Source organism: Acanthopagrus latus, chromosome 12, assembly GCF_904848185.1.
Source record: "Acanthopagrus latus isolate v.2019 chromosome 12, fAcaLat1.1, whole genome shotgun sequence".
Classification (NCBI taxonomy): Eukaryota; Metazoa; Chordata; class Actinopteri; order Spariformes; family Sparidae; genus Acanthopagrus; species Acanthopagrus latus.
In genome coordinates this window covers 4,016,320-4,037,811 of record NC_051050.1, presented here as the reverse complement: position 1 = coordinate 4,037,811, position 21,492 = coordinate 4,016,320, and the positions used below count along the sequence as shown (strand labels likewise).

The 21,492-nt window shown below is 40.9% G+C and overlaps 1 protein-coding gene across 2 annotated transcripts in view; it reads right to left on the bottom strand.

Moving 5' to 3' along the window:
- Positions 1-696: 696 nt before the first annotated feature.
- Positions 697-21,492, bottom strand: part of onecut2 (one cut homeobox 2) — a 33,472-nt gene continuing 12,676 nt past the window's right edge. The window contains exons 2-3 of one of the 2 annotated variants that reach the window (XM_037117506.1): positions 11,857-11,952; positions 697-1,002 (exon numbers count right to left, since the gene is read on the bottom strand). In XM_037117506.1, the coding sequence (XP_036973401.1) occupies positions 713-1,002; positions 11,857-11,952 (386 nt within the window). In that variant the 3' untranslated portion in view covers positions 697-712. The remainder of the gene's footprint in view (positions 1,003-11,856; positions 11,953-21,492) is intronic. The other variant, XM_037117507.1, reaches the window with a different exon arrangement.

Below are 21,492 nucleotides of genomic sequence, written 5' to 3'. Positions count from 1 at the left end.
TGGTTTTTGTTAAAAAAATAGATTTCAGCTGCACAAACTGCCCTCCTTTTGTCAGCTACGAGCTTCCTAAAATTTGGCTGTGCAGTCTCCAGAACCCCACTTCAACTCTGTCCCAAACAGAGGCTCATGTCGTTTGCGATCTTTGGACCTTTAGAGGGTCAAAATTTCCACTTCATTTTTTTTTTTTTCCTATCTCATCCCAGAGCTTCTAGCACATTCTGCAGTCATAAAGCTTTCATTGGTTTCTTGTTTTGTTGGTTTGTTCCTAGCTTATATTGCATAATAGAAAACATACATTGTCTTCTAGTCTTTGGTATTTGGGCTAGTGTGTCAGCTTACTGTCCTACAGGAGACATCAGCAGTGAAAAGTCTATAATTCAGGAGTTTTTTTTTTTCTTTTTCCCCCAGTGAGGTCTTTAAGTTTTGTAGTTTACCCTTCAGCTTTTTTATGGATTTTATGATGGATTTGCAAAAAGGCGGTTAGGCTACAAACAAGTCGTCGCAGTGAGCAGCCCCTCTCTCAGTTTGTCACCCTTGACAAAAGCAAAACAGACAAACAAACAAACAAACAAAAAAATGTAAAAAGTTTGGTTTTCCTCCTCGCTTCGACCGGACGGAACCGCGACCCACGCCCCCGACCCCTCCACCCCTCCCCACGCCTCGACCACCCCGCCCCACCCCTCCCCGTCGCTTCCCTCCTCGCTATCTACCATCACGCTTTGGTACAAGTGCTGGACGCCGAAGATTGGCCGCCGGGGCTGGCTCCGTCGTCTGTCCATTTGTCCAGGCTCCGGCGGCGGGCGTTCATGAAGAAGTTGCTGACGGTGGTGAGTTCGAGGCCCAGCTGCTGAGAGATGGTGAGCTGCATCTCCTTGGACGGTCGCTTGTTCTCCTTGAAGATGGCTAGCAGGGTGCGACGCTGCAGGTCGGTGAAGACCAGCCGCGACTTCTTTGGCGTGCTGTTGCGGTCCTTCGCCGTGTCCTGCTCCTTCCGTTTGCACGCTGCGAGGAGGCGGGGAAGAAAAGGGGGGAGGAAGACAATGAGAGTGGGAAGAATAAGGGGGGGTGGGGGTGAAAGGAAGACGGGGAGAAAATAAAAGTGTTAGCGTTGTTTGTGCTGTTTGAACAGCAGTTCAATATTGGAGGAGGATTTGGCAGCATGTTTTAAATGAAACACAAACAGAAGATCTTGTTGACAGAAGTTCATGTTCCTGCGTACATCTGATCTCTGTTTACCTGTCTGTCTGTCTGTCTGTCTGTCTGTCTGTCTGTCTGTCTTTGCCTGTGGCATCCAAAACTTAACTAATACAGTTCAAGCATTTATAAGGACACAACAGAATTACATGAGAAGTAGAATGCAAATTGTGGAATGCAGGGTGAGGTTTGATGATGAGCTTTCACCGCTAACCTGTGTAGGTCATTTCTCCTCAACACTGAACAACCGGAGACATGCCTGACATAGTGGATCTTAGTTGACTTTTACGCACACTTTGGCGCACTGTGTTTGTGGCGTCAAAAGAGAAGCAGACCAACCTCAGGCTGTTGTGATAAGAGATATGTGATCTTAGCAAGAAATCAAAAGGATCAACTCCTATTAAGATTATTATCCCATCAGACGGACTGCCCTGGCCTCTGGGCTAAGAAACCACATTATCCGTATTTCCCACCAGCTGGAAAACCTCTGTGACATTCTCCATGTCTCTGTCCTCCTTTCTAACCATCAACAGCCCAAACCAAAATCTATCTTACAGAGTTAAACAGAGGTGTGTTGTGTATTTAAGCACTTCCTCATTAACACTGACCGATGCGTAGCACATTTACTGTCTCCCCTCTGCCTCCGCTTCATCCTCATTTATTCTGGTCTGGAACTAACTTCGGATGCGTGATGTCCTGTTGCTGGCTCCAATCATAATTCTCATATTTTTTTTTTTTTACCAGTTCATTTCTCGCTGACCTCTTTGTGATGCGGAGAGGAGAGATGAACTCTGAGGTGTGAGGTTCAGTCAGTAAAGCGCAGCACGGCTTGCTGTCAGTCAGCAGAATTAGATTTTTCTTCCTCTGCTTCCTTGTATGATGTCTATCTGCAACCAATAACACCTGTATCCAGCCTCTAATCACAGAAAATCCCTTTGAGTGTAATAACATCTGAAATGTATGTTTGGCAGCACAGCACACCTCTCTGTCTCTCTCTATCTCAGCATATGCTGGTGCCTTTCTTTTGATCATGAACTTGAAGGAAACATACCGAATGCAACAATAGTAATAGCGGGCCTTCTAATGTGCTATCATTTATATCTCAGTCAGTCAGTGAGGAGGAGGAGGAGGTCTGGGTGCGTTTCATTTGATTACCTGAATTAAGTATGCATGAGTCTGAGCCCGGCTGATCAGTACGAATCAGGTTAAGGACTCGATTCAGTCACAAAACTATTATGTAAGGGGAAACTATCCTCGCTGTGAACACACGCACACACGTACACACACACACACACACACACACACACACACACACACACACACACACACACACACACACACACACACACACCAACATCCCTCCCCCCGTCCCCTCTCAGCTCCTGTCACAGTGTTTAATGGAATAAACAGCTTTGTGTTTCTCTGCTGCTCTTTGTCTTTGTCTCGTGATAGATGGTTAAGTAGCCTGAGGGTCCTCCTGATAAACAAACATATGAGGTTCACACTGAGTGTGACATTCAAGCCAGATATATCCATGTTTTCAAGGGCTATCCTGTTTTATCGACTGGCAGTATTTTGCATGACTTGTGCATCATTCTAGACGCACTGACCCCAAATTCAGCCTAATGTATTTGCCATCTTGAGAACGATTTGGATCTGTACTCTGGTCTTCACGGCAGCTTGTGTGAACCTGATGAATTTGTAAAGATGAAAGATTTGCCAATAACACTGTGTGATGAGTATGATGAGTGACGAGGTCAGAAATATCTCAGAGATTTGGGGGGGAAATCTGAGGTACTTCAGCATGACTTTTATTCTGAAAACAATTTTCATACATACTACACACACGACCTGCCTTGAAAAGTTCACCTATATTTTTTTTTCACAGTCCAGCTGGCTAGATGAAATGACTCAAATGCAAATGTCCCTAGTGTTCATTATAGAGTCTGGGTTTATAATAACATTAATCATCCACACCATCAGGACGCAAATGTTTGTTAGCTGTAATGTAGTCTGCCGCTGACAGGTGGCGCTATTGATCTCTGAATATGAAGAACACCAAACCAGGAAAAATATAGAGTTTTTGTGTGTGTGTGTGTGTGTGTGTGTGTGTGTGTGTGTGTGTGTGTGTGCACTGGATCTAAAAGTGCTTTTCAATCTTTTGTAACTATTTATACAGATAGTGCCACAAACACATAATTGGGACATGTCATGTAGTCAATAGGAGCTCATCAGCATGAGACCCAAAACTGTCCCAGTTTTCTGTGTTTGTTCAGTCTGAACCACAAACGATCTTGGACATTGGACCTCACTATTTATTGGCCGATCTTTGTGATGAAACATGTGACTGTGGGCTGAAGTCTCTTTGCATCAAGCTGAATTGTTAATAACAGCTTTTCCTTATGAGCGACCTCACAGATGTTCTGTCAACCGCTTTTTCCCACCAGACGCCCAAATATTTCCTTTTTAACTTATGTTACAGAACATTATTCAAACAGGGGAGCACATAGCAACAAAGTGCTATTTTCACCTCTGCTGCTAAATCTCAGAAGCCATTGGCTATCGTCTGGCCTCTGGGGGAAACAGCCACTCTTCTGGTGTAACCAGCAGAAATCCAGATAACAGATAGCCGTGCCAATAGTTATTTTTCTGCACGTCTGACATACAATTTTTTACGTGTACCTAAATGTTCTGCAATGACTTTTGTTTTGCATTGCAAAAGGGGCAGAAAAAAAATTATATTGGTCTGAAAATGAATGAAAATATCTCTTATTATCTTAAGATCTCTTAATATCTCTCTTATTCAAATGTTTCAAATAGGTCGACCAGTAAATAATGAAACAATGAGCGCTGTTTCAAATGTACACGTTTCCCACTCGCCCTTTTCTGCTTACTGTAGCTCGATGAAAAGCAGCTCAGCAGCAGTTCACCCCAGACAAAAAAAAAAGTGCAGACATCTACGTGTAAAAAAAAAAAAAAAAAAAAAAGGAGCAATCAAAATCACCCACCCACACACACACAAGGCGCAGTCTGCCGTCAATGGAGAAAACAGCACGCCTGAGTGATTCAATCAGGCTTTTTTTCCTCTGGCCGAGGTTACAGTGAGGATGAAATACGCAATTATATTATTCAAAAGGGGTTTACCGGTTTGAGGAGGGGGGTGGGCGGGGAGGGGGAGGGATGGCTTTTCCTTAAAGATAAGGGGCGGAATCAATGGGATCAATAAAGCAGGGTGCCTCTGTCTTTCATCAGCTCTCTCAGTCTCTCTCACAGACATCAATGTGGTGCTAAATGCGTCTCTAACTGCAAACGGGATCAGCAGAAAAATTTGGAGAATCACTCGTCGTTTCTCTCTAGTTTTTTCTCCCTGTCAGGCTGCTCTGTCGCAGAGTGCCATCCTCATCTGAGACATTAGAGCTATGATCACATGATTATTCCCGTTAAAGCACAGTCATATTTGTACTGTCATCTGTGCGACCACTATTGAAATTCTCATATAAGCTTCGTCAGCACAATATTTATCATGATTTTACTCATCGCTGTTGTCACATGATAATGATCTTAATCAGGACTGGATATTAGGTGACAAATGCTTGCTTGATTGGGTGTGAATCATCTTTACCACAGTGATTCACATTGGAACATTCATCTTTTAACTTCTAACACACTGACATTTTAGGTCAAGCTTATTTGATTTCTGTGAGCAAGTGGAGAAGATCAGTATCAATCTCATGCCTGTGTATTGTATTTGTAGCTTAGTGAATGTGGTTAGCCTAGCTTAGCATAACAACCGAGGAGGCTAAATCGCACCGATGAACACATTTTAAGTTGTTTGAGTTGTTTAAGCTGTTCACAGGTGGGAATGTGAAAACAACAATATGTGGGAGACCATCATGACTGTACAGAGAAGACTAAGAAGACAAACCTGTGCACACCCACTGGATATGGTAACCTGTGCTGCAGCCAGAGATGCTGCACAGAAGTGCTAAGAAGAAGGAACACACGTTTCTTTTTCAAGAAAAACCCCCCTTCCATCAAGTGATTAAGAACTGTTTAAATAAACAACTTAAAGCATTGGATGTGTATAAAGGTACTTGCTCCCCCTGGCTTCCAGGCTCCTGCTAAGCTGGACCAACCAAGTCCTGATTCCAGCTGTGTGCTCAAGACACAAGCATTACACTGATATCACTTTTTATCATCTCAGGTCCAGACAGGAAATTAGCTTAGTTCTCAAGATGTCGAGCTATTCCTTGAACATCTACATCATCCTCATTTTCTTCGCGCTCCTAATCCCAATCTATTGTAAGCAAAGTCACCAGTGTATTCTATCCCATCACAATCATTATCACTGACTTCAAAATCCTCCTCATCACATCACAGAAACCCTCTCTGCTGTTAAACTCACTCACTCCTAAAACCAAAGGCAATCACTCTTATCACAGTCACTCTCGTTAACCACCGACAGAACCCTCATCAGTAACGTTGTGTACATCAGTAATTTTCTCGTCTTCACTTGTGTTGTCATCACTGCAACTGTGCTCGCTGCGTTCATGACATTATAATCATAATCATCGATCTGTAATAATGTTCACCACTGCTTCACTGTCAGCTCAGGCCCAGTTGCTAGAATGTAATTTGGACATTTCAGCAAACCACGGATAATATACAAGTCATACATATCAGACTGACTTCAAAACATGTCATGTCACATTCACACATGAGCTGATTTTCAGTTCAGGAGGTGGAGGGGATGGCAGTAACATCATAGAGATTGCTGCCAAGCCAGAGAACACACTTTGAGACAGTGTTTCTATAAGCCTGAAACCACTGGAAGTTTTCAACGAGATGTTTGGAAAATTTCCTGCCATGTTCGCTGTGACAGAAATAACACGATCTGTCTAACTCTAACTAAGTGGTTGTCATGCCTAAACCTAACAAGGCCACAGCATTGTAACAACATGCATCTGAATTTAATGAAATGTAAAGTTGCAACATATCATCAGTTTGCAGATATGTACGGTACATTGTCAACATTAATACAACATTTATTCTGGCTGTCATCAACAAAACTGCCATCGTTAATATGAAAACATTAAATCAGTAAGGTTTTTTTTTTTTTAAACCAAACTGATTTTGTATAATCAGTTCAGCTTGAAGATTTGGTGTTAACGACTTGTTCTGTTATGGACTCAACCCCTCAAGTGATTACATCACTAGTGTTGACCTGAACTTTAGTTAAAATGCTCTGATCTGACACAGCTTGGTAATGTAACTACCCTCGGTCCCGCCCATAAAGTATCTGATTGGCTTGGCAATTTCTCTGAGGGGTATTGCTAAGTTCATATCATATGGGGTGGAAGGATGGCAGAGATTTGTTTACACCTCACAAGCATTCACATTGCCAGAAATCTCAGGATGGTTGGAAAATAACTGTCTGATCTTAAACTTTTCTCCCTAATGATTACAAAAGTAGGACTTAAGCTTGCCATACAAGAACAATGCAAATTGTTCCACATGGATTGGGGTTATGGTCATGAACTGGTGAGGGTGTTGATGTTATTTTTTTTTATTTAGCAGAACATCAAGTATGTAGCGATCTGGTTCAAATTTAAGTTTTAAAACTAGCTAGACATCAAAGTCAGCCATACATGGTTTTCATCTAACTGATGTACTTTATGTTAATGCTAGCACAACATGTATAGTGAAAGTATCCTCAAATTACAACTTGAGAGTTGATGTAAACAGTATTAATAGGCCTGAAATTGGTAATTATTGTACCTCCCACATGACAGTGAAGCAGCATTTGGCCATCACGAATGAAACAGTTCATAGGTCTGGAACCAGGAGAAATTAGTGAAAGTATCTTTTTTTAGTCAGACACAGGAACAAAACCAATCTGTGCACATCTGTCGCAAAGCACAAGACCTACATTTTAAAAACACAATCACCTGGTAACACCAACTGCTGGCCAAGAGGTCAAGTCTTCCAATATGGAAGCTGAGAGGCATTATTTCACCTTAAAGCCTCTTCTCTATTTACTTGAATGGGTTTGAGTCAAGTGCTGAGCCTCAAGAGCTGGTACCACTCACAGCAAACACATCAATGTATTATACAGAGGTTTTAAGACTCAAGGGCTGCTAAACATCAATAGAAACATCAAGGTGATGTTTTATTGAAGCACCCACTGCAAGTGAATACAGAGAAACAGAGAGAACAAACAGAGCAGAGAGGTTTGGAGGAGGGAAAGAAATGGAGAGGATGGATAGCAGAGGAGAAAGGGGAAAACAGAATTAGGAAGGATGATATGGACAATAGAGATAAGACAGAAGTTTGGTATAAAGGAAAATGACAGAGACTGGTGAGATATGGAGGAAGACAAAGTGGTTGATGTTAAGAGAATGGAGAGGAGGAAGGAAACAAGAGGAGAAATGACAATATGCTGGGATGAGGGAAAGACGTAACGAAAGAAAGCAGAAAGAATGATGATGCTCTTTCAATAACAATTCAATTTAAAATTTTCTTTAGCAAAAGATTAATGAAAATAAATAGTTTGGTAAGTTGAATCAACCCGGAATTAGCTGCCAACTTACTCTCTGTCAACCGACTGATCAGTGAAATCACAACTTGTTTCAGTGCTAGTTGTAATGAATACTTAATTTGTAGATAGTTCATGGTGATCAACCACTTCTTAGATACACAGTAATGTGTAATGTGGGATCCCTCAGAGCTCCATCTAAGGCCCCAATTCTTTCAGCTTTGGGCATTCCATTATTGGAAACATAGCTATGCAGATGATACGCAACTGTACATCTCTACCATGATGTCCAGATGACATCTTTCGACAAACGTATTCATTTATTTGTCATACTAAGCTGTGGATTACAGGAATTCTAACAGATAAATCAATATACATTTGAGTCAGGATATTTTTAGAGTGGCTATGACAAAACCACCATTCACCTGATTACAAGATTGTGAAGCTGTTGTATTAAGGTAAAAAAAAAGTTTTATAATGTTCCTTTACGCAGAGGTGTCAAAATGTTTTCTTGTGGAGGGCCAACAGTGATACTTAGCAGTCGCCACAGGCCACTAGTCAAACACCTATTGTATTGTATTGAATGGTAATGAAAAAAAATGGTGCTAGGATCCCAAGTTCCTCTAATGATTGACTTCCTCCACAAATTGTCACCCTACCTACCCATACCTGCCAAACTGACATCCCCAAAAAATGGCATTCAACGTATATAAACATAATTCTAACCTCAAGAAAACGAATATAACCACTCAAACATCATATTTTTAAGTATTATTTTCTTTTTTTTTCTGCTAGAAACATCTGGAGGGGCAAATTGAACCTCATGGCGAGCCAACTGTGGTCTGTGGGCCTCACTTTGGGTGGCACTGACATAAGGCATTTTATGGGGCGCAATAAAGAAATAAAGTTCATTAAAAGTGAAAGTTAAAAGAGAGAAAGTGAGTGAGCCAGCGAGCTTTGGTTTCAATTTACAGACAGGGAAAGAGAGAGAGAGAGAGAGAGAGAGGAGAAAGACGAGCTCAACAGAGTCATTAGAGACTGTTTCATCCTCACCACCAAGATAGATCACAGCCTGGAAGCTTTACCATGACCGCCTCAGTCTCCACAGTTGCTGATGGACACAAAACAAAAATTCCAGCAAAAATGGAGGAACCACTCACAAAAATGTTGAAAAAAAAAAAAAGAACAATGTATAATGTTGGTCTGACTACAGACGGACAATTTGATACATGAAGTTCCAGTGAGAAGGGGTGGCTAGTAGAAATGATAGCGCCAAGCCAGACTACTATTCAAGGTAGTGAGAAATGAACTGTGAGTGTCCTATCCCATCAACAAGTAGCACAGGTTAAAAGCACAACAGCTTCCCTAACATGTGTAACGTTAGCTTGAAAGCTGAACGAACAATGTCATGCGTGCAAATGTTAATGATTAAAAGAAAATCAGAGCACACCAGACACTCCATTTTTTTAAGGCATGTTACATAAGCGCAAAAAACTCAGATCAGATCACATCACTAAAAGCTAATTGCTAATTATACATTCCATGCAGGCAGAGTGGGATATTGAATATTTTCCTCTTTTAGCATTTTCAAAGGCGCACACCTCTGTCTAGGTCTGTGATGGCCAGACACAGACAGCAGGAAAAGAGAGAGACTGAGATGAAGAGGTGGAGACTGAGAGATGAAGAGACGACAGAGAGCAGAGAGTTTGGGGATCAATACGGCTGAATGTAAGGACTCTACAGACTCAGACGGACGGGCTTCATTTTGGAAGAGAAAAAAAAAAATGTATAGCACAAAGGGCCGCCATCAACTGGAGAGCCCTCGCTTTATCTGCCGTCTCTTGTGTTTCTCTCAGTGTCTCAGACTCTCTTTGTGCCTAATTTAGTATTTCGCTGCAGATTTGCTTTTTCTTTTGTCTGTTCCCTTCATCACTCCCTTTCCCTCCCCATCTTCCATTTTTCTTTTTCTTCTCGTCTTTTGTTCCTCTTGATCTCTCCTGTCATCCGTCTTTTTGCGTCTTACTCATTTTCGCTCTCATCCCCTCTTTCGTCTCCATTGTCTCTTTTACCCTCTTCTCCGTCGTCTTCCTTTTTCTCTCTTTCTTCTCCCGCTTCACTTTTCTCCCTTCCTGTCTCCTTGCCTCTGTCTCCTTCCTCTCCTTCATCTTGCTACCCCTCCTACCTTTCTGTCTCTCTCTTCCCTCCCCTTTTCTCCTCTCCCCATGTCTCTCCTCTTGCTTCTTTCGCTGTATCTTTTTTTTTTATTGCACCATTACCACTTAAGCCCTGGTATCCATTACACAGAGGGCATATAAGTGCAGGGTAAGTACTAAAGTCGCCCTTCAACATACACTTCACTGCTTGTGTGTGGCGCCACATTTTGATGCTTCGACACTCCGTCATGAGCCGGCAGGGCTGAGCGATGTTTTGATGAAATCATTAATTAGATGTGCAGCGTTACATTGGTTCGTGTGTGTGATGTTGTCGCGATGCTGCAGGTGAATTTACCCCCAACAAATAATCGGAACTGTTCGCTGTCCTTTAAATGTGACCACTGCTCCAGGCTTTAAACACTGCCGCGGCCTACAGGTGTTGGAAAGCAGTCACAAGGTTTTCAGGGCGTGATCGGTCGGCTAGTACACTAATCTGAACTGAAAAATACACCAAACACCTTACATTAATGCAGTTGATGAATTTAAGCCAATAAGTGAAAACCAATTCTGAAAATCCCTAAATCAACAAATTAAGTGGAATTTAAATTGGCAATGGACAACTTTTTCTGACTTTGTCTTATTATTCAGTGCTGGCCCACCACCGGGCTGGACTGTTATGTGGACAAATGAAGGTTGTTTTTTTTTTTAACGTTATTTATTTTTCCCAGGTCACTATCCCCGGGTAACAACTGGAATAACTGTGGAACATCTACACTGCAAAAGATAAAGAACCTCACTGATGGAGGAGGCAAGGAAGGCAAAGAGGGAGGGTGATAGAAACCGAGGTAGAATAAGACTGAATGGACGTGCATTTGCTCAGTGCAGAGTGCTCCGGTGTTGTGTCAAAGTCTGTTCCCCTGGTTGATATGTATTTCCTTTGCTCATTACTACATGAGAGGTTCAAAGCGGGCATTCTTTTTACCTCATCAGTAAGTTACAAAACATGCTTACTTATTTATACAACCAAGTGTTTCACTCGGCCTTTCTCATATCGCTGAGATTGGAGTCTCCAGGTCAAATGTAGATTCTCACAGTTGTGTTTATCTTCGGACAGTAGCTAGAATGCCAGTGGTGCCATCATGCCAAAGCTGTCTTTACAGCAGCGGCAGTAACCGTAACACCAGATGAAAACACTAGGAGGGGGGGAAGATATGAATACATGATCTCACAAATCCATCTTGCCAGACTTAAAGCTACGTGCTTGTTGCTTTGTCCACACTGGTGGAACACTCAGCCTCCCACGGGGAGCTACTTTTAAAGCTTTTGAGAAGTTTTTCAGTAGTCAGAGGCAACTTGAGACCCTTCCTGGTATAGATTTGAGGATTTTCATGTTATTCGGGCAGCTATACATATTTTTCCATACTCCACATTTACATGAACATTGCACAGTTATATGCACACAGATCCATCTAGAGTATATAGAATTTCCATTCTATTGTATTTTGTCTATATTGTTCATTTTATTTCATTAAAATTTTTCTCTTAGTCGACTCTGACCTTTTGCTGCTAATTGTTGTATTGTTTACACACTGATCTCATATTATATTATCTTATATCATCACGTATTATATATAACATTCATAATGTGTGTATTAATGGAGTTCCACAGTAACAAAAAAAAGGATCAATGTAGTAAAAGATGCCATGGAGTATGATGGTGAAATGCACTTGATGCAGGCTATAACAAATGATATTGTTACTTTCTTAACGTGATGCCTTTCTTTTGCAACAGGATGATCAAGCAGTGGGGTATCAGTCTCGACAGATGACAATGGTTGGGGTGACATCACTCTCATTACATATCTATTTTCAGAATGACATTATCTTTTCAGCCATTTTTTTTTAAAACATGTTGTGCATGAAAAATCATGTTGTCATGAGAATGGGGACCAAAAGGACCATGAAAAGACCAACCCATGTTGTAGCACGATAATTCACTCTGGAGAAGACTTCCATGTTCCAGAGATGCCACAACTGTCAAGTCAGCAGCTCTTTGTTTGCTTTCTTGGCCTGTTTGGAGAAATAAGCGTATCAGTATGTCAACAAGCCACACGATGCCACAACATAAATAAAAACTATGAATGAAAACTTGATTTCACCTCGACTTAAGGTCTGGTATGAGTTGTTTTTAACATCCCATTTTCATTTTAATGACATGTGCATTGATCCTGACTGCTTGACGATGGTGAGAGTTTTACTGATGATTCTAAGCTTGACATTCAGCAATTTTCTAAACATATGGTCAGAGGCCAACTGATCATACAATATTACCACCTTATCGCCACATACAGTATGAACAAGTTATCAAGCTGCAACTAAGCAACATACACATGGAATAAAGATATTTCACAACAATCACACACTGACACACTTTGTATCACCAGATTAAACTGGGTTGGACTGGGTTAGGCTCCTGTTACAATGGGTAATATGTGTGAGTCATAAGTTATCATAATGGAGGAATGATGGCCAAAACTATGAAAACATAGTTGTAAAATCTTTACATTCTCCCTAGTAGTCGGTACAGTGCAGTATGTTACAGTCTGCAGACTTCATGCGATGCCAAGGGTCCGCATGGCAGCTGGGCAAACACATCTGATGCATCATATCTCAGCACTTAAACTCACACACACAGATATATAGAGTCACGCAGCATTGTAGCAAATCAGCACTGCACTATAAGCTTGTGTGTGTGCGTCTGTGTGTGTGTGTGGTTGTGCTTAATGCACATCAATGCTCTCCTCCTTCCGTTCTGAGAAGATAACCGGAAATGGAGCAACAGATTAAAGACTCTGTTTCTCTCTCTTACACACACACACACACACACACACACACACACACACACACACACACACACACACACACACACACACAGAAGAATCTCACAGTGAAGATATTTATTCTTTAACAATACGGTGCTCCACTGTACGCCTGTCAGATGAGCAATAAGGCAGCACTAATGAATATCTTCGTATTGATTCCTTGTTTCTACCTCAACAATTAATTCTTTAGCCTGCAAATGAAACATAATAGTCTAAAATTCCTGACATCTCCATTTCCAGAACCCAAAGTTACACCTTTAGTTTACCTATGTTTTCCATATCTTTTATGTTTTTCCTCTTTTGGCCGTCTAAAATGTTGCACAGGCATTCTTTGGCCCCAGAGGATGGATTCTACTGACTATCCTTTAACCTCTCCTGCCTCTATGAAGGTGACATTGTTGTTTTTTAGTAGAACATCTTGATCAACTCTTAGATGGACTGCAGAGAAATCTAGCCATGTTCATCCTTCATTTCTCATGCATCACCACCGTGAGGTCAAAATTCAGATTTGTCCAGCGCTTGAAACCAACACATGCACATACCAAAATGACTGGATAAGTCGATCGCCAGTGACTAATGTGACTGTTACAGTGTAACAGTGACAGGTGTACCTGAGTTTGGTTTGGTGAGGGTTTAGGCAAGAAAACTACTTGGTTGTGTTTAGGAAAACATTGTGGTTTGAGTTCAAATAAGTCTGTTAGTTATGTAGCTTTAGTCATGAATGTACCTAGATCAGGTATACAACTTCAGTTACGTTATGAATGTGATGTAATGTAACTCATTTAGTAAACTGAAATAACCCACCACTGACTTTTGCTTTTACACGGGACACATAAAGCTGAAGGCCCTAAGTTTGTCTGACCCAGCCACCTGTCTCCTCCCTCTGCATACTTGTCACTCTTTACGCTACTTCACTTGACCTCTTGCTTTGCATTACTACAGCCATCAGAGGTTGGCATGTTTAGAAGTAAGCATTTATCCTACAGGCACCATAGAGCTGCTTCAATTCATGAACAATAGTCTTCCTGAAGTCACTTGGATGATTAACTGAATTATTATCGAGAGTGATGGCAATGACTACACATACACATACAACATTCACTCAGACATATTCAAATACCTTAACCATCTCTCTGTATGTACAACAAACTCATGACTCATGAACCGTAGATTCATGTAGAGCATGGACCCCTTGTAATAATATAATATGATGATAAACTTAATAATTTTTTGGCCTCATAAACCAACAATGAATTACTCCTACAAACAAATAATGTCCAAAGCCTGATAAATCTTCTTCCTCTGTACCACAGAGCTCCACCACTGCCCCAAAACATATTAGTGTCATACTGTTACACTGGGTGACATGATCCATCATTACCATGAACACACACACACACACACTGTTGTTTATACTGCCTCAGTCCCACATGCCCTGTCCTGCTGTCCCAAACACTCGCTATTATTGTGCAAAATGAGTAATAATCCACCGCTGAAAATAGTCCCCCACAAAAGCAGAATTCCTTCCTGTTTGAGTAACGTTTGTTAAAAACGACAGAGACCAGCAGTTTTAGGGAATGATGATTTTTTTTAGGGTTTTTTTATGAAATGAAAGGTTTTCCCATTATATTCCCTTTTGTACACCCTGCACCACATCACATATACAGACAAATGGACAGATCTGTTTCTATGACTGATTGCATGAGGAACAAAGAGGGAGAGAGAAAGAAAGTGTTCAGTGTGTGCCCACCAACTCAGTGTGTGTGTGTGTGTGTGTGTGTGTGCGTGTGCACGCAGAGAGATGGTTTATCAGTGTATTATCTGTATGTCCACACGGTCTGTGGTGACATCACCGGACAAAGGTCTCACTGCCCACTTACACACACACACACACACACACACACACACACACACACACACACACACACACACACACACACACACACACACTGTAATGTATCTTCGGTTGTTTACCAGGAGAAAGGGGCTGACCAATCACAGCTCCTTGCGACTCAGTGATGTCATTGAGCTGATGAGGAAATGGCCTCAGAGGAATTTGATGTCATCTACCTCTTTCCCTCCCTCGCTCTCTTTCTCCCATCTTTTCTTTCTCTCTCTTCTTCTCCCATTTTCCAGTCCATTTCATCAGCTCTGTTTCTTTTTAGTTAAAGCAGTCATAGTCTGGTCTCAGTTGTCAAGTTCTTGCTCTTATTTGCGTTGATAATAAATACAAATGTCATCAGACCCCGTCTGTTTGACTCATTCTTTGATCGCTCACTCTGATTCATAGATGTTGAATTAATGTAGGAGCTGGACTGAGAGAGCGTATGGAGCAGTGGTGTCTGACCTCTCTGGCTTGTGACCTCTAAAATTCAATTCAGTGCAGACGTGAGTCATGAGCAGTCCAACCATACGAGTGATTTCTTTTCATGTTAAGGGTTTTTCGAGGTCTGAAGAGATAAAGGTATCAGAAACTCCAAAAGAAAACAAGCCCACCAAAAATGGAGGAGTCATTTCATTTTACAGATATTTCTTAATCCTCAAATGTATCCGCTTACCATAAAGATGAACTCCACATAGGCAACAATTCAACACATTGCACTATTGCATTGTGAGATTTTAGGCAACAAGTAGTGTACAAGCCACTGTGTGAATATGTGTGGGCACTATATAGTGCCAACCAGCCACCATTAGGCCAACAACTGGTGATTGTTTGAGCAGCAGGTTCACCATGTTCCAGCTTTTAGTCGAATAAATCAACAAATGAGATCACAAACTGTTAAGAAAGACATTATTACTATTGTTAATTCAAGTCCTTCTCTTTCACCAAACTAGAGGTAACTTATTCTTATACTAATTCAATGCAAAGCAAAAAATCAATCGACAAAAATAAAACCCAGACAAAACTGTCAGGCCTCTTACTTCTAAGTTAGCTCGCTGGACACAGTCATGACAGCAGCAGCCATCACTCATTTTTACACGACAGGCCATTAAATGATCTGAATAAACGGAGAAAGATTTTTTAAAAAAAACGTAGTTGACCAAGCCAATCAACAATAGCCGATACATTTATCCAATCGCCCAACTCTACTTTACACCTAGAATTAATACTTAAAGCTTCTATAATCAAAACCTACTGATCATGGATCACATGAATGTGGAAGGTGGACCTACAGATATGTTATCACTGTGCAGTCCCCCTCAGCTCTTATCATCACAGCAGACAGCTGTTCTCAGCAAACAACCTCTAAGAAAACACTGCAAACTACCTGCTGATAGGCACAGTTAGCAAGGAGCTAATACAGCAGAGCATTTATCAGCATAACAGCCACATATTTCCCCCTTGAGTAGGTTCAGACCAAAAACAGAGCCGAGTGAGAGTGAATGTGGACCTTCATCAACTGAACACGAACAACTTATTTAGATTAAACAGCACATACACAGAACATCACCTGTGGTCGGCTGTCAGTGTTGTACTCCCAGCTTGTCTCCACTACCCTCAAGATGTAAAATGTGTAATACAATGTCACAAATAACGGGTCGTCTCGGAACCAGTCACTGACCCTATGCCGACATCATACTTCCTGTTTACTCAAAGCATTATGGGGAACAATAATGCCAAAACTCAAACATGTTTATCCTAAACAGAAGCGAACATGTGTTCCAGACTTTCTGAGGGCTCATGTTACTATTCCCCATGATGACTCATAACTGAGCGGAATATTGTCCATGAATGTTTTTACCATATAATGTCACATTAACATGGTTGTTACATCCCTGGAACACTGGTGTGGCCCTGTTTTTATCCATGTATATATATTTTGCCTTTGTGTTGAAAACTTATGCGCATGGAAAAAAAGAGTTGACTAAGAATTTCCTTGAACATTAACCTCACTTACTTTGAAAATAACAATTTTAGAGCCAAGAATCTTTTGAGGAGTGAGCGAGCAACCGACGACTTAATCTAGTTTCCTGTATGATATTCGTGGGTGTTACAAACGTCGTGAAGACACGTAGCGACTGCGCTGCAAGCTTGTCAAAAATGATAGAAGGGTTTAACGTCTGTGGGGATAAAGTTGAAAAAACTCCAGAGAAAACATTCACTAACCTTTAACCTGCTAAATGTTGACTGTGGGGATAAGTCAGAATGAAGCTCTGTTTGGACATCACACACACATGCGTGCACACTGACAGACTAATGGATGATGAGTTAACCGGCCTCTCAGTACCTTTTCTTATCAGTTCTGGTTTTTTGGCAGCCTGAAGCCGTCAGCGCTCAGTCTCACCGCACACAGCTCCAGCGGAGAACAAACACGGGCAGAAAGATAATCTGCTCTGATCAATAGATTGTATTGTTATCGGGGATTGATCAAAAGGAGGTTGGGCAGCTATAAACGGACATCCTGGCAAACCGCTCACCGCTGTGTTTGTCTCCAAACGATCAGCGGCAAGCGATATGACTTGATCAGGTTTCCTACTCCGAGAGATGAAAAGCGGCGAGAGGAGACACACACAGTAAAGTGTTAAGCGTCTACATGCTTTTGGCCACTTAGTGTATTTTTCTTTCCCTTACCCCTTTCCTACAAGGTTTTGTGGTTTAGCTTCTTCCTTGTCACCAAAGATTAACCCTATGGTTTATATATATATTTTTTTAGTTCATTATTTCAAATTTCATTTTTGCTGTATTTCTATCGTATTTCCTGTCTTTATCTTCCAGCGTGATTCTGCCTGCTCTGCCCTGCTGAACCTGTCCACATTAAAGGCCGTAATATCTACAATTGGATCCCATCCATCCAATATGAAACATAATCCAATAACAGACAGATTCAGCTTAATGAATCCAGTTATGTGGCACAATCAAATAGAGGAGGATTTCCTTCAAATCTATCCATCTGATACACATCAAACTGGCTGCTTTTAATGCTTTTACTACCAAATCTGCAGGAGGGGAGCAAGAGAGGAAAATTAAGGATGATTTGACTGTGAAAATGTGATATGTTTTCTTGGTTATTTTTTGGTTTGGTTTGGACTTAATCAGCCCTAACAGAACACACGACAAGACAAAAGAAATTGTGTTGGTCGGCTAAAAAAACAAGTAGCTGGAGGTCACGAGGTTGGCAAAGAAGACTAGCATACTTTTAAAATTCCAAACAGGTGTATGAGAGCTCAGTTTACTTAAGACAACATGGGCGTACAGACAAAACAGCAAATTCATGCAACAACTTCTGTAACATGGCAACAAATATGCAGCATTCAGAAGCCGGCAAAATGAGAGGCGCGCTCTATTCAACAACACATGCACAGCATAATGAAACACAGACGCCACAGGAAAGTACAGGTGACACAAACAAACAGAACTATCCTCTGGAATTATGTTTTATTTTGGACAATTACACCTCATCAGGTAAATCCAGTGCCACTGCAGGAAGTAGTGTCTCATTCATGTAGCGACACACAAAGTAATGGTGTGGAGGTGAATGTGTGTGTAGCACATCTGACATTCATCAGCCTTCTCATGCATAGTGTCCGCTACAATAGATGGGTATTTGGAAGCCATTTTTAACTATTTAAGCTGGAGTCCCATGCCCAAACCACCATGTGCTGAATACCAATGTCTTGTTCACAAAAAACAGAAGAAGAAATAGGATCAGAAATGTAAAATTTGCTGAGGGAAGACAAGATGTACGCAGAACCTCTGGAATAACTGTTAAATCCTCTTATTCTCCAAAAATGGTAAAAACAATTAATTCAACTAAATAAGGTGTTTGAAATATTCTATCATAATATGTGTCCATTCCAGTGGACTCATTGCACCAAGCAGTATTGTCTGCCTAATTTAAATTCTGCCTTAATTTGTATGTTTTATTGATAATTATGAAGAATACTGAGTATTGAAAAAAAATGTTACATTTTTCATCAGTCATTCTTAAATCACTTTTTAATGCTGTACATCTACAAAAAAGAAAAAGTCGTTGACATGACATGACATGACGCTGATCTTTCACCTCTTCCAGAGTAAAAATAGACATGATACGCTTTGTGTGTGTGTGTTCTGTTTTTGTTTTTTTTTTTTTGATGTTTTGTTATAAAAAAAAAATGTAATTTGCGATTTAATAATTCATACATGAATGGAATCGAAACTAGAGTTTGCCAAGAAAATTCCAATTAATGTTTGCCTATTTAAAAAGCCTGTGATCACACACTGGCTGTAGTCGTCATGTGCACAAATTGTGGAGAGGTCGCATTTTCTGTTTGCTTTGCATTCATTACAGACCAAACTATTACTTTTCAATTACAGCACTATTCATTTGCATACAGTACTGCACATTAAAGTGTTCATGTTATTATTATTACAGTCATGAGCCATTCAGATGAAGCTTCTCTCTCCGTGTTGTATAATGTCAGCTCTCTCTCCCCCTCTCTCTGTCTCCCCTCCCTCCCCCCATCTCTTCCAGGAACTGGTCTGGATCAGGTTCCTGCAGATCAATGGAGATCTGGGTCCGCACCGTTTACGTTATCGTTGCCAGTATTAATGCTCTTTTAATCTGCTCGGGATTACAGCCATCGATCCACATCATCCATCTGCACGCACTGCAGAGCCCGAAACTGCTGCTTCACACATGCACACACATTTGAGAAAAAAAAACAAAACAAAACAAAACACACAAGGGCTCGCAGACAGGGAGAGAAACCAGAATACGAGGGGAAAAAAACAACGTGAGCAGAGACAGGAGCAGGAAGGACAACAAACAGAATGTGTGTCCACTTCCTTGTTTGTGTTCGGTCTCGGTATCTGACCATCAGAGTATTGATCGGTTATAGATACACATCAGCACATTTACATACAAAGAACTGTCAGCTAGAGCAGAAATCACAGACTGGAAGTGAGACAAACGGCCTTTTGTATGCAATTTACAAAAAAACCATAATAATAATAATTGTAAGACTTGGTTTATTCATTTTTTAATCCATTTATTTTCATCTTCGAAGGATATCAATAATTTTATGAATCTAATTTTTTATTACTGTAAATGATATTAATTATTACAGGATTTACATGTCAGTACAAACTGCGAACATGATAATAAAAATAATAATTATGTTTAAATTGAGAAAATAAAAGCATTTCACCTGTATGTGTGTGTGGTCTTGAGTTGTATATGTGAATGGGTTTGGCTTTGTGTGTATGTGAGAGGCAATCCTGAATAATGCCTCCTCACACGGCTCCTCACGCACATGTCGATAGAATCAATTGTATAAACTGTATGTATTTGTTTGACATCCTCAGAGGTGAATAGAGGATTTTCAGTTTCAATTCAGACACAAGGTCAAACCAGACCTTGTGTTTATTTCCTTTGTATTTTTTTTTTTTTTTTTTTCAATACTGTTTGTCTTATGCCGTAAAGCCTGCCTGCTGCCTGACAGGTCTGTCCCTCCTGTCGTCGTTCATTACGGCTCCGGACAGAGTTATTTCAGCAGCGCTGCGACACCAATACTAATGAACCTGAGTCAGAAGGGGGAACAACAACGGAGCATAGATAGAAAGAGCAAAAGAAAGACAATTCAAAAGGAAATAGACATAAAAACCAGACTTAACAAATGAACAGCGACAGAGAAGAATTAATGGAATTGGGGAGCGGTGTTCCGTCGGCTCTGTCTGTTCAAATGCGTCACATGTGCCTCATATACACATGAATTAATCAATCCTCCGTGATATTTGAGTCACTGCGTACAAATGATCAGCCTCTGTACTACACGTCCCCTCTAAACCCAGAACGACCCAATCAAGGCCTCAGAACCGGACTGTCTTGTTCACCTCCGTTCTAGGTCAGCGCTGACCTAAATTGTTACCAGTCTCCCTCCACTATTGATTGAACCCGAGACTCTGACACTGTGGGCAAATACTTACTGGATCGTTGAGCAACTCTGAACACACCGGTTTGTTTTATTGTTTACAGGATAAGCCCACCGTTGTACATAATTATAAACTAAATGAAAAAATGAATATTTCACAAAATCCTACAAATGGGCATTTTCATAAATCCACATGTGCCTCTGTGTGAATACATGACTGAAACGATTTGGTTTCAGATATTAAAAGGGGCTTCCTTTCAATCAACCAAAAGCAAACATTATTCTGCCAATCAACATGCAGCTGACTCATTACACATTTTCAAGAAGCTGTCCAGTTGCCTACAATGCAGCACTTAGAATTACCATGACCTGGATGACTGAGAGACTTCATCAACACGACTGATAATAATGTGTCTTCTTTCTGTGATTCATTCTTAGTTTTTGTACAGCCAGCCATGTTAGCTCCTCCAGGGTTAGCACATCTGGACAGTTTTAAAACAGCCTTTTTTCTGATTCAACCTGTCGTTATCAGAAAAGTGACCGATTCAGTCAACTGTGAAAGTAGATTATTACGACCTGTATTAACGTTTCTTGTTAGGCAGTGACCTCTGGTAACCATTGTAATTTTAATGCCAGCAAAGGTGAGAGTCAGGTAAAGTAGTATAAATAGCAAGAAAGTCCACATAGAGAGGAGGTCGGGACGGATGGTCGGGTTAGGGTTAGGGTTAGGGTTGGGGTTGGGGGGGGGGGGGGGGGGGGGTTAGGGTTAGGTCCAGGACTTTACCCCAGTAGACTGCTGGGTCGTCCAGTACAATGGTGCGTTTTTTTTGTATTTTATTCACTAACATACTAAGTGACATCGCGTACATAATGT